At 39.2% G+C, this 15,107-nt stretch overlaps 1 protein-coding gene across 1 annotated transcript in view; it reads left to right on the top strand.

The window, feature by feature from the left end:
• The window catches only part of Dok6 (docking protein 6), a 364,718-nt gene that overhangs the window by 213,770 nt on the left and 135,841 nt on the right, over nt 1-15,107 (top strand). Inside the window, exon 4 of the mRNA XM_078029901.1 lies at nt 2,526-2,645. Within this exon, the coding sequence (XP_077886027.1) occupies nt 2,526-2,645 (120 nt within the window). The remainder of the gene's footprint in view (nt 1-2,525; nt 2,646-15,107) is intronic.

Raw genomic sequence — 15,107 nt, 5'->3', positions numbered from 1 at the left:
CACACACACACACACACACACACACATTTGCATACTCACTTTCCTGCACACCTGTCTTCTTGCTGCTGGCCTGCACATCCCCATTCTGATACTCCCACCCTGGTGAGCCTTTGCCACAGTTGCTCTTGGCACCTAGATAGGCTAGCAGCCTCCTGAGCACCACATGCCAAGCTCACCTGCCTGTCCCACCAGAGTCTATGACAACCAAGAGCAGAAGCAGTGATCTTAGAGCCGCCAAACACGTGCCTTACATGTACTGAGTTCACAACCATTTATTTTTAAAAAGGAACTTTTGATGACAACTGAGCTGCCTCTTCCTCTTGTTCTTCCTCTCTGTAAAATAGTTTAAAGTCCAGTCTTTGTGGCAACTCTGTGCTCATTTACTTTCACTACTCTGGGCCTTTCTTTCTTGTATGCTACTGCACTGCTCACGTGCTGAAGCTTTGTGATTGCTGAGACTGGTGGCAGAAGATACTCCTTCCTGCCAGGAAGCCCACAAGTGCCTATCACTGTGCAGTGGGAATCCTCCCTGGCTTCCTATCCTTACAGAAACTGCATTTAGCATTTACTTGTATTTCAAAGAGCTCAGTTTCCTAGAAGCCCTTTACTGTAGGATGGCTTCCTTTCTCTCATTAAATCCTAGGACAAAGGAGTAGACAGAAAAGGGTTGAATCATATAAATCTAGAACCTCTGGGCATGCAGTAATTCACCACTTACAGGGAACATTGGCTGCAAGGTGTTTGGCATATTTAACATTCTTATTTTTACCCCAAATAGCATATTAGATATCCCCATCTCCATTCATGGAGAACCGAAAACAATACAAGATAAAATAATGTAAATGAGATATTGATTGCATGTGCTTTTAATTAAGAAGTTTAATAGTAGAGTCCAGAGAAAACTTCAAATTATTAAGAATTAAAAAGAATAAGCATAATAGTATTATCTCCCTCATTGAAAACTCCAGGGATTTCTAGATAGACAGCATGTAAATGGATATAGCCTATAAGATTTTGGTTTGTTGTAAGAAAGTTTCCAAAACTATTACAGATTTTATAAATTAAAACTCCTATATCCAAGAATAACTATTTTTAATACTTGTTATTATTTGTTTCTGTAAAAAAAATTCTAGGTAGTCTGGTATACCTTTTCTATAATAAAAAAGATTTTGTTTTCTTGTTTTTGAGGAAGACATGAGCATCCACGAGAGCACAGTTATTATATTAGTGACCTGGTGGTTAGAAAAGATGATCCCTTGGGCTCCTGAAGAAATGTCCACGCAGCCCATCCCAGGCCGAGCGAAGAAGCTGGGCTCTCCTGGGAATCTTCCTGGGAATCTGCCTGATCCTTAACTCGGGGTGATGGCGGCTCTCAACAGAAAGGGAAAGTCTGAAAACATGGGGATGATGCCTGTCATGATTGGAGTGAAAGCTGGAAGTTTTAGTTTTATTAGAACAGGACCCTGTGGAGGGAAGCGTGTTTTTTTCTGTTTTATTGTCTAATAGTATATAACTATGGTCTTGATAAAACTAAAGAAATGATAAATTTGTCCTGACATCAAATTAATCCAACCTATTTTCCATGCTAAGGCAGTGTGTGCCTCAGCTCAGGAAGGAAGCCAAGTCTGTCGTGCTGAACCCAGAGGAGAGCTTTTGGTGCTCAGATGTGTGGAGTCGGGAAAACCTGTCACAGATAACTCTCCATGGGGAGTTTGAAATGTCAAGGCCAAGGTTGGAATGCCATCCACAGAGCGCAGGAGACTTGACAGAAATCTATATGAAACTATTCTAGTACAGACTTAGGCTGCATGGAAAAGTCAGAAACTTCTCTGGACAGGCGTCAGTGCTCTGATCTAGTTTCTGTTTGGTGATGTTGGAGCTTGCCCTAATGTCAAACCTTTTTGCCATCTCTGCATCGTAAAGTAGCTGGGAGACCTGGTTCCAATCTCGTCGGGTGCTAACCCGCGATGCTTCTTGGAAGGCAGGAATGACTCCAACCCTCAGCCTGCTCACACACGCAGGCCTTAGAGTCGGAGCCATTTGTTTTTATGGAGGACTGAAAGCTTTGGACATCGCCAGAGTCTGTGATCCGCGGTCATTCAGAATGACCTGGACAAGGGATCTTCAACCCACACAAATCTAACTCACAGCCCGGAAAGCATTCACTTGCTTAATCTAGTCTGGCATTTTATTTCGACTCCTCACTTATCTACATTAATCTTATTGGTTGTTTATTGATTGATTGATGGTTTAAGTAATTTCTCTCCAAAAACTAGTCTAAAATCTGCTGTACAGGAAACGCATATTGACAGACTGTTACTGGTGAATACAGTGAAGGGCTGTGATCTTAGACCTTTTGAAAATAGAAGGTCCGACATGGAAAAGGACGGTGGGGACTTTTTTCACTTCCTGCACGTGGCTTTCGCCTGCGGGGTTCTCTTTGACGGCGGATGGCGGGAGCAGTGGGTCCGGGGAGCAAGTCCTTGTCCCTGAGCACCGCTGACTGTCCCTGTGCTCCTTTGCAGAGCTGGAGGCCGAGGAGTGGTGCAAGCACCTGTGCATGGAGTGCCTGGGGACCCGGCTCAACGACATCAGCCTCGGGGAGCCAGACCTGCTGGCGGCGGGGGTGCAGCGCGAGCAGAACGGTCAGTGTCCGAGCCGGCAGGACCGCAGTAATGTGTCAGGACGATCATATTAACAAAAAAAAAAAAAAAGAAAGAAAGAAAGAAAGAAACAAATCCATCAGTCCACATTACTGTGGGACTTTCCCACGATGGCATAGCAACTAGAGAAAATGCGAAGGTACAACCCAAGTCTCCTGGCTCCTTGTCTTTGACCTTGTCATTTGCTCCTATTTTCAGTAGGAAAGTGCCGTGGATGAGATCTCAGAGTACCACCAGCCTTTGAATCTGTAGCACCCCTACATCTCCTTCTCTGGAAGTGGGTACAGATTCAGAGCTTATGTTGACAAAGGTGGCTCCTCAGGTTGTCAAGTGCTTTTAAAGTATGTGTTATTCTCAGTAGGAAAGTACTGAGGGTGAGATCTCAGAGTATCCCCAGCGTCTAATTTAAGAGGCATTTCTGATGCCTCTGAACAATCTATGCTGCATGCTCTTGATTAGCACTTCCAATGCAATTGGAGTAATGTATGTATTATTCAATGGAAAGTCTTGAATTATATTCAGGATAATTAGTAATTGATTGTGAGCCCATTTCCCCCTACTTTTTAAGTAATTAACACCACTACCAGGTGATCTGGTATTGTGCAAATAGGAACTTTTCGACGTTTGCATTTGGTGGTCAGTATTGAGAAAGTCTGAGGGTAACTGGTGAAACTTGACACTGTTTATTAAAGAGAATTTATGGGACCCTCCAGGGTGTATGAACTAGACTACACAGGTGATGTACACCAGGACACCACTGATGACCATAGTCCTGTTGCTACTAATAACAATGTTGATAATAAGCTCTGCTATTTCACAGCTCATTAGAACACTCTTTATTTTATTTGTCACTGAAACAAGGAAGCAGGATTTTTTCCTACTATTGATCATGAATATATGCAGGCGCCAGACACTGCCTCTGTCAGATAATTTTTACAAAGTCACAAAAGCATTTCTGCCAGGTTCAGTGTCACACTTCTGTAATCCCAGCAGCTGGAGAGGCTGAGACAGGAGGATCAAGAGTCCAAAGCCAGCCTCAGCAAAAATGAGGGGCTAAGCAACTCAGTGAGACCCTGTCTCTAAATAAAATACAAAATAGGGCTGGGATGTGGCTCAGTGGTTGAGTGCCTCTGAGTTCAATCCCCGGTACACCCCCAGATGCACGCGCACACGCACACATACACACAAAAAAGCATTTCTGCAGCTCTTTCTGGGTTCCTCTTTACACCTCGGCTCCTTTCCCACCTCGCTCAGATTTCCACATCTGATTTGTTTTCTTGAGCTGTGATAAGCACAGAACACCCATAACCATACTGCTTGAAGTGCGCTGCTCATTCACAGTTTAAAAAAAAGAAAGAGAGCAAGAGAGAGAGAGAAAGAAAAAAAAAAAACTCTTACCGATAAAAGAATTGTCAAGTACTACATAAAGGAAATACAAAAGGGTTTGTAAATTAAGATTGAGGGAGATGCATCTCTTCCAGTGTACACTATGTGCTTTCAGTTTAAAGATTTGAAGTTGTGTATGGTTTCCATCCAAATGAAAAACGGAATCCTCTTATTATAATTCTGTTTGTAATTTGATGATAATGTTAATTTGCCTAGAATAGAAAAGGAAAATTTAAATATAGATTTGGACTTAGGATAAAATAAATATGGAATTAAATGTAAGAGCTACATGAAAAGTAGAGTTTTCCTTTTATAAAGGATCACAAGTAAAACCAAAGAAAACAACAACAACAGAAAATTCCTGCCCATACTTTAGAGCAGATCTGAAATTGTAATATTGCCCAGGCCACAAATGCTTGTGTTAATTTTTTTGTTGTTTGGTAAACCATGCAAAAGGGTGAATGTGCTTTTTAAAATACATTTAACAAATCCATGAATAATTACTGAGCTGGGTAAGGTAGTATCGGGTTCACTTAAATGGCCTTCAGAAGGTACACAGTGCCCTATAAAGAAATTGGCAAGCTAACTCAGTATATATGCAGACACACACACACACACACACACACACACACACCTCTCTTCAGTGCTTGGCAACAACAGGAAACCCTTTGATGGGAGAATTGCCTTTCCTAGGGAATCACTGTCTCCCCACCTCCAGGCCAGGTGTGTAGCCAGCTCAGGGCTTGGAGGCTTCTTTTTGTTCAGGTGGATCCCTAAACCCACATGGTACCTTTCCCTAGCCCATGGAAAGCTAATTAAAACGTTTAATACTTCTCGTGCATATTAGAGTAGGACAAAAAAAAGAATAAAACTCAAGATACATCAAGACTTCTGACGCCACTGTGGAAAACTCAATCATTCTAGTGTCTATATGCAGCTGGGGAAGAAGTGTACACACCGATCACACAGGTTCTTATGTTCAGGCCCAGTTTTCTCACTTCCTAGTCATCAGGCGTCCCCTGTGCATATGCCAGCTCCAAGTGAGAAGCCCCTGGAGGTGATAAACTCCCATGGGCTCTAAAACCTCATGGTCAAGACTAAGATGGGTTCTCAGCTGGCTGGACCCTCTCTTTAAGGTCTGAGGCTTCCCTTAGAACCAACGGTTATGACCATTAACTTGACTTAAAATGTGTAAGGAAGATGCTTATTGTTTTCGCTAGCTGATTAATGTCTTTAAAAGTAGTGTCTTTCAAAACTCTTCTTTCATTGATTCTCGATCACTATTCCAGACTTTTCAAGACAAACCTTCTAAAATAAACAAAATAATTAACTTCTTAATACATGTTGGAAGTAATTAATATGTACAGATTGAACTAAATCCTTTATGAAGAATTTGTCATTATAGATTCAGGGTTTTTTTTTTTCTTGAGGCATTTTGGTATTAAATTATACAATTTATTCTCTGTCAGAGAAATGCTTTGTTATCTTGTCAATCATGTGGTTGGATTTAATTTGAAGTTTTTCTCCTAAAAGATAAGATAAAGCATCCAGAATTGATGTGAAAATTACATTAGAGTGGCGTGTGATGACCTTGCGGTATTCTACAATCGAGGTAAAGGCATACCGCTTGGTCTTGACCACAGCATTATTTTGACATTCAAAATTGCTACTTCTCCTCTAGTATTTTCCTGGCTGTTCAGACAGCCTGGTCCTATTTACTCTGAGGCTAACTAAGAATAGATATTTATGCAAATAATTTTAAAGGTGAAAAATAATGTGTTTTGCTGAGATAAAAGTGGTTATTGATTAAATTCTTTGCCATAATCACCTTTATCTAAAGCTGTCAGCTGCTTTCCCATTGACTCAGATCCTACGTTATATATAAACAAACACAAACCTTCTCTCTCTCTCTCTCTCTCTCACACACACACACACACACACACACACACATACACACATACACACACACACACACACACACGATTCATAGACTTCAGGTAACATTGCCACAAGAAACAGTATAGGAAGTAGACTTTTAAAAACTTAAATTCTTACACTTTCTTGGATCTCCAGATATTTCAGCAGCATTTCAGATAGCCTACATTGACCTTGGAAAGATGAATACATAGTGTAACAGTCATAGTTGTTTATCGAGGCTTCACAACCCATAACAACACTTCTGGAAAACAGATGTCGCATATTCATCATCCATGGCAAAAGTGAGTGTCGTGATCAAGAGGCAGCTCATTTGCAGAACGTCCTGCAGTGACAGTTGGAAGGAAATATGGGGGATGTCCAGCTTGCTACCAATGCAAGACACCTCTCTGTGTCCGGAGCAAACCAACCAAAAGGTCACCTCAGTCTTTGACATCTGGCTAATTCAGTCAGGTCTGAGAGTCTGGTTTTATCCAAGACCCAGTGGCTCTGCCAATGTGGACTAGACTCAGCATGAAGTCCTACATTCAGCCATATTTTCTCCAACCCAAAGCAATGTTCTATGTTGGCTCTAAACTCTTTACCTGGATTGCCAGAGTAACCATATTGCCTCCGTTGAACTCAGACACCTATAAATATCATTCACTCTTTCATTGTTCACACATGAAATATTTTTGAGGACCTCTGATATCCAAAAACTAAGCTAAGGAAATGTAGAATTGAACAAAACATGGTCATTAGCCAAGAAGCTTGCAAAACAGTGAAGGACACAAACTTCCAAACAAGGTCTATCAATCAATATTTTGTAAAATACTGTGTTGCCATTACCAGAAGCATGTCTTTGCTGTTCATGGATAGGGGAGTGGCTGGAGCTCAGTTCAGTTAAACTGGGTTCTGCTGAGATGGACTCCAAGTATCTCTCCTCCTCCCTACACCTGCAGCTACCAAAAGCATGTCTCAAAACAATTAATAACTGATGCAAAAAAGCAAGACTAAACTTGCAACTTAACTTCATCCTCTGCATATTTCATGTCCACTGATATTGCATTGACCAAACAGGTCCTGTGTCCAAGCCCAAAGTCAAGAAGCGCAGCAGAGCTCACCTGTGAAGCCATTAAAGATGTTAAAATGCATCACCCAGAGGAAGAAAGAAATGAATGATTGAGGGATATAAATAGCAATGATGCTAAGCTGCTTTCTAAGCTATGACAAAATACATGTCAAAAAAAAAAGTGTTGTGGTACAGTTGATTAATTCTTATCAATGTAGATTATCCTCTTCTTTTTTAAAATTACTTTTTAACCCTCAAAATAGCTTCCTCAGACAAATCTGAAATTCTTAATGCCTATCAGTGATTAAAACTAACATTGGCAGGACTTTACTGATGGAAGATGGCCATGGTTCATGACAGGACAGTGGCAACAGTAACAATAAATATCCATTTAAGGGCTTTTTCCCAGTTCCTCAAAAATGATATAAGGTATATGATCTTGATGCTCATACATGTTCTTTATAACCAGTGAGTTTGCAGGCGTATCATTTTGTCCATAGGGAGACACAGAGCAAAACCAACTTACACAGGGAAAGAAGTGGACTGAGTTCTAAGTGCTGCCCACAAGCGCTAGCATTGCCACGGCAAGTTCCAGGAAACAGCTGTGATGACACTAGCAGAGTGGCGATGGCATGCCGTGGGCTGAGCCGTGTCTCCTACCCAAAGGGACACGCTGAAGTTTCAGCTCTGGGTACACAGCAAGTGGCTGTGTCTGGAAAAAGGCAACGGAGTTCAAGCAGGGACATTAGCGTGAGCCCTAACCCAATGAGGGGGACTCGGGACACTGACAGACAGACATGCCCAAGGGAAGACACATGAGGAGACAGCCATCTTCAACAGGCCCAGGACCCAATAACTTCCTGCAAACACCAGAGACTAGAAAAGATGGAGCATCAGAGAGGCGACCCTACCACACCTTGACTTAGCCTTGGGGCTTCCCACGCTAGTAAGCGGTAACTTTCCATTGCTGTTCTACAGCACCTATGCTGGGTACTTTGTTGCCGTGGCCCTAGGAAACAAAAACCAACCTGTATGATGGTTACAGTAAACATTAGTAGAGTTCTTGAGAAACCCTCTCACATGGTGCATATGAATATCCTGTGGAATTCTAGTTCCGTGAAACAAGGAAGGCTATGACAACCAGTGAGCGGCTCTCTCCAGGAAGCTCAAAGGGACGGTCGGCACAGCCAGCCTGGCAGGAAGAATGAAGCACAGAGTCTTGAAGGAGTCGTAGCTGTTTTTCCCAGCTTTTTGTTGCACTATTTTCAGTTTCATAAATTGATTTACACAAACTTTAAGAAGGACAAACTTTGAATATAATTTAGCCAGTAACCACCACTTTTCTTACTTGCTTTTCAGTGTGTATTACAATGGGATGAAAGTCAAAGCTCTGTCTGGTTTTGCCTCTACTTTACAATAGGGGCTTCAGGGGAACCAAAGATGTTCTGTAGTGTTTCCTTACCACAGGGCCAAACCCAGATGGTCCATCTGTCTAACCATATTGGTATAAAATGACACATACTCTTGAAGGAGTATTTTGAAGCATCCAAAGATGCTGCTTAACTTGCCCTGGCAAAATCCCCTCCACCAATGGTAAAAATAAAGATGCAGATTCTGAAAACATTCTTAGCAATGTGAAGGAAAGAGCTTTCCAGGGGAATAATTATTCCAGAAGTGCCGCTTTCTCCATGCTGTGAACTATAATGAGAAAAATGACTTTAAAAAGAAAGTCTTATAGAAAGTAAGAAGTAGATGCTTTGTCCTTCCTCTGTCCATGGAATGTTGAGTAGGGAGTGACATAGGCTCATATCTCCTCACATAAATTAGGGATGTCTTTAAAAGGAGAAGGCTAGAATTGGGTTTTCCCTACTGGTTTTGATGAAAGACAGCACAATTAGTAGAGGGTATTAGTGGAGCCAGCAAGATGTAAGAAGGTACAGGTGGACTGCATTGTCCTGAGTTGAGTCTGATCTGGAGCGGGTACCCAAGCTCCTGCAGGCTCCCAGGTATTACCCCCCGAGGTATTGCCTCAGAGCAGAAGGTGACACAGCACAGGAAAGCAGAGCGAAGGGATTTCAAAACAATACAGGTACCTACAAAGCAGGTAAGACAGCCTCCTTTCCTCTGCTAACATCTGTGACATCATTTCAGCCAGCTTCCAATTCAGCCTATGGAAACAGGCACAAATGCTAGCAAAAAAACAAAAAACAAACAAACAACAACAACAAAAAAAAAACAGTCAGTATTTTTCCAAATACCTGTGAACACCTGATGGCATACACATCAGTGAGCTAAACAAGAGAATTCCAGCCCCACTCACACCTATAAAGTAGGTTCTATCTCTGGCAGTAGGGTCCAGACACATATTTTTTAACTTCAATAACTCTCCTCTTCACTAAAGACTGAAAACCAAGGTTAACAGACTGTCAATGACAATTAGCTTTAAAAAAAAAAAAATCTACCAGTGACAGTAAAAAATTATCCATTTCTTGAGCGGTTTCAAAGTCATTGACATAAAATTCAACTCTCATTTCATTGTATTAACTTTTTAATACTGGAAAAATATGCCTTCCTTAATTTCTTTTTATTTGTTACTTTTTCCCCCTAATCTGTACCACCAAATATTTGCCTATATGTTCAACTCCTTTTAGTATTACTATAGATTGAATTTTGTCACCTTCAAAATTCAGATGTTGAAACCCTCATCTCCAGCACCTCTTCTGTGAAGGTACCAGGAGGCTGGACCCCAAGGGGACAGTTAGGTGAAATGAGATTCCCTGTGTGTGTCCAGTCTGATATCACTGATGTCTGCAGAGTAGGTCACACACAGAGGAGACCTTGTGGAGACTGAGAGGAGACAGTGTCTGCAAGGCAAGGAGGGAGTTCTCAAAAGAGATGGACCCCACTGGCATCTGATCCAGGTCTCCCAGCCCCCAGAACCTTAAGAAGGACAAATGTCTGTGTTCAAGCCAGACAGCCATGGCACTTTGCTACGGCCGCCCTGGAAGACGAATGCATATATGTCCGCATTGCATTCATTTCTGCTCTTTAAGCACCATTACTAATCACTTCACTCTAGTTACTCTATGGTAATTGCTGGCTTTTTCTCAGATCTCTTTAAGATGGATATTTAGATCATTAATTTTCAGCCTTTTACTTTAATATATTTTGTAAAGCTGTATATTTTTCCAGTTTGAGAAAGCTTAAGATATTAATATCAAAAATATCATTCCAAGGGCTCAGGTAATAAGAAATGTTAAATTTGGGGAGGAAAAAGTAGGGGAAAATTATCTAAATTTCCCATCTGCCATACAGGAATATGCAAAACATCATCTCTGATCTTTCTTTTCAAAAATAAAATCTAATATTTCATTTACATGTCTGCCATTCACTAGCTGAAAATAAAAGATAACAAAGGAAATAGCTTAGGGACCATATGAAATAAAACAGGTAATATATACAAGGCATTCATTTAAAGGTAAATTTGAAGGAATTGTTCTTTTTATTGTTCTTTTCATTAAAGCATAGCTTTCATCAGAATGGAATAAAATAGTCTAATTTTATACCATTCAATAGATTCAAATTACCCAACCTGATCCAAGAAGAAACAGATAGTCTGAAGAGTGCTATGCATGAAATAAATTTAAATTGTCATACATATTTCCATACATAAACTCCAGTTCCTATAATTGCACTGTTGAAATTTACCAAACATTCAAAGAAGAAATAATACCAATACTATGAAAATTTTTTAATAAATAGAGAAGGAATGACTCCACAGCCCACTCATGAGGTCACTAACACAGACAGGTGCCCAAAGTAGACAATCTAAGCAAGTCAAAAAAAATGCAGACACATTTCCTCCATGAATATACACACACAAAGCCCTGCTTAAAAATATTGGAAAATGAAATGGAGGGTCATACTTTTAAAAAAATGCACTGTAGTTCAATTTTGTCATATCCCATTAATACAAAATTTCCAGAAATGTTTCATTGTTTTAATAGATTAAGGGAGAAAATTATATGATCACCATAATTTTTCTAAAAAAGGTATTTGATGAAATGCAACATCATCTCATGAAAAAACTCTCAAAAGCCTAGTAATATAAGGGAATTTTCTTAAATAATGAAGGACATCAATAAAAACCTCCACAAAAGCTCACTCTTGTGAATTAAATATTGAATGCTTTCCCCATGAGATTGAGAATAAGACAAAGTTATGTTATCTCACTACACATGAGAAATAGTCTACTGAGAGTTCCGATCAGCATAAAATGATAAGAAAATTAAGTAAAATCATAATAATGATAAAGAAGAATAATCTAGGAGTGTTGCATGGAAAATCTAAAGATTTGTCAGAAAACAACCACAACTAAAAAGGGAATTCATCAATACTATAGGACACAGTTAATGTTAAAAAATTATGGATGTTCATATTTTATATATTCATTTATACAATGAAAAAATTGAAAAATGAATGATTAAAATACCATTTAAAAAACTATCAAAAATCCGTCACATATTCATGGATAAAGTATCAAGGTATGCACCAGATTCTACACTGAAAACTAAAAATTGCTGAGAGAAATTATGAGAGATCTAAAAAAATAAGATAAAATAGAGGGATAAACCATGTTCATGAGAGGAATACCCAATTTTATTACATGTTAGTCTTTTCCAAATTAATCTATAGATTCAATACAATCCCCATAAAAGTCACAGAGGCCAGACATTATTTTTGGTATTTGACAAGGTAATTTTAAATGACTTTGGAAGGTAAAGGACCAATACTGTCACACAGAGCAAATGCTATCCAAATAATCTTGAAAAGGAGTCAAAATGAGCACCCTTCCTAATTTTTGGACTTTCTACCAGTGACAGCATCAAGACAGCTGGTAGAAAAAGACATCAATAGAACATAATAGGAAAATAAATCAATGCACATAGACACGGACAAATCATTTTTTGATAAGGACACCAAAGCCCTTTTTCAATAAGTACATTAGTAATTTTTGAGAGAAAAGTGGAATGTGTCTAATAAATTATTCTAGAGTGACTGGATATTTGCACTGGAATAATAAATCTGGACTGCTCATCACGCCATTCGCAAACCGTTTAAGATGGGTACAACCTAAGGATACACAAAGATTTCTCAAATAAAATGCTGAAAGCACAAATTATAAAAAGAAACAAGTTGAAGTTCATCAAAATTCAAACTTATGTTCATCAAAAAGCATCATCAAAAAATTTTAAGTGAAATAAATAAGAAAGGAAAGCTACAGATGGAAACTGGATGCTACAGTCACAAGAACCTGCTAAATTGACAAAAATAACCTATGGCGCTAGAAATCAGATCAGCGCCTACTTCTGAGGGTACTGGAGGCTGCGAAGTGGCAGAAGGGGGCTTCTGGAGGTGTCCTAAGTCTTCCGTGTCCTGATGCACATTGGTCAAAACTAAAAGAACATTTCACATGAGATTTATTTCATCAAATGTTACAGGACAGCTCAGTCTTTCATTGTGAAGGACTTATTGCAAAAAGCAAAAAAAGTAAATCTATTTTCCACCTTTGAACTTAAATAACATAAAATTAATGAAAATCTGAGATTGAATATTTTTAAAAAATGGGATAAGGAGTGTACCAAGTATGCGGAATTCTCACAATCAACAAGAGAAACAACAGAATTGTTTTGTTCTTTGTTTTGTTTTGTTTTGTTTTTTTTAATCTGTCAAAAGACGTGCACATGACTAGATTTGGAGTATGTGTTGGTAAGGAATTTCAGAAAAGCAATCTGGCAACGTGAAATTTTTTAAAGAGTTTATAGCATTAGGTCCAATAATTCAGATTTTAGTACTCAATATATGTAATAATCTAGTATATTAAAAACTATCTAAAATTTATGAACAATAAAATAAGCCTTATGAACCAACACAAAAAGAATGAATTATTCAACAAATTTAACTGAAAGTTATTTCACTGCATTTTTATTTATATTAGACAAAATTGGCTTAACTTCAATATTAATCAAATAGTCATTATTAAATAAATTATAGCAGAACTATAAAGTGGAATGTTACACAGATTTATTGAAAATTTGATCCCCAAGGAATATACTCATATCTGGAAATGTTAACAATTTCAATATACAAAGTTAAAAACATTATATTTAATATAATAATAATTGCAGAAGTATATTTTTATATATAAGGTACATTGTAACAGGATTTATCTATACAAGGAGTAATAATAGTTGAATTTTTTATTTTTAAATAATTTTCTATATTTACTACAATGAGCATCCTTTATTTAGAAATGCACATAAAATGCAGTAAACAGTTTTCGTAAAGAAAAAAAAAAAAGAAATTGCTGAGGGATTCCAAAAAAATTGCTGTGATTTTTAAGTGCTGCCAATGGATTCCAGAAATCCAAGTGTCCAGATCCACAGTGGCCATATGCACTGAGCAGATGGCAATTTACTACATTGTCACAGAATGATAAAAGAAATTTACCGATTTTCAGTTCGAGTAGAAATGGAGTCACAGTTTCTGAAGAGTTCCACAAATTTTGACAGTCACAAATGGTGTGTTTTCTGGTGGTTCGGTTACATTACACTGATTTCAGGATGCTCCTAAATGTGGAACATATGCTTTCCCAACCTAGCTCCATTCCTCAAGCTGCTGGAATTTAGAAGTGACCACTGTGATGTCCCTGTAGGACAGAAACTTTGGAAATAAGAATATACAAAACAGAATGATCTTGAAGTGTCTCATTATCTCCTGTGAACAGTGGATCTCTGTGTACAGTCCCTTGAGCACTTCATTACAGCCTAGATTCCAAGATGAGTATTCCATAATAAATCTGAAACAGGGTCCGTTTCTTTTCAAATACCAGATCTCTTCTGGGATCATTCATTGATATTTCATATTCAATTGATGTTTCTGATCTTTTGACTAGATAACACTTAGTAAATTGTAAATGTCATAGTCTTACCCAAACTTCATGTTTGCCAATGGTGTATGACAATTGTTAAACACAGAGTCCAGAATGAGACTTTCTTCTTGTCTCGGAAATGTTCTGTGGCCCCAAAGCTTTGGATAATGGGTGAACAGTACCAAGAAAAATCCTAGAGTATTGGTTAAAGAGGATTCTTTAATGACATTTCATAATAAAAGAGCAGAAGGGAGACGGAACTTGCCCCTCTCATGCTGGAAGAAAGGAGGACCCAGGGAACTAGTCACAGAATTTTGGCTGTTTGCCAGGAGTGAGACTGATCCTTACCTCACCATACTGTCGTCACGTGGTCCTACCATGTGCAACAGAGTTTCAGGGAGCACCTGAATTTGGAGGTGTAAAGGTTTCACCATAATAGAGCTGAGGTCAGCCTGCAGGAGGGGAGCTGAGGCTGTTCCTGACAACCAAGTGTGCAGAACTGGTCACCACTGGGCCAGACACACTTCAACATTTGGTGGACAGTGAGGTGTGAGTTTTCCTGTGGACCAAGTAGATCCCTTGTATTTGGCTGGACTTGAGTCATCTTGAAGACAGCCACACCAGGACTATGAGAAGAATCTCCAGCAAAAATAGGATGGAGGGGGCTGGGGTTGTGGCTCAGTGGTGGAGAGCTTGCCTAGCACATGTTAGGCACTGGGTCTGGTCCTCAGCACCACATAAAAGTAAATAAATAAAATAAAGGTATTGTGTCCATCTACAACTAAACAAAAATTTAAAAATAGGGTGGAGGTGTGGAGCAGAAAATAGTACTGGAGGAGTGTATGGTCGGTGCACTATTGGTACCTTCTTCAGAGAGCAGGTCGTGTAGGTGATGGTTCTTAGGAACGTCCTATACACCCAACACAGAGAATTTTTTCTGATTGCAAAACGGATTTGAATGCCAGCTTCCTTACAGGAATTCACCAACCAAGAGGGAACTTCCAACAGTGCCAGCCAGTGAGAAAGATTTGACCTCTTTCCTCTGGTTCTTCTCACCCTAGAGAAGCCAAGAGCAAACATGGGGAGGTGTGAAGGAAAGGAGGTGACAGAGCAAGTGAAAAAGAGCTTATCTTCTTTCTGC

The sequence above is a fragment of the Ictidomys tridecemlineatus genome, chromosome 13 (assembly GCF_052094955.1).
Source record: "Ictidomys tridecemlineatus isolate mIctTri1 chromosome 13, mIctTri1.hap1, whole genome shotgun sequence".
Lineage (NCBI taxonomy): Eukaryota > Metazoa > Chordata > Mammalia > Rodentia > Sciuridae > Ictidomys > Ictidomys tridecemlineatus.
This window is presented reverse-complemented; position numbering and strand designations above follow the sequence as displayed.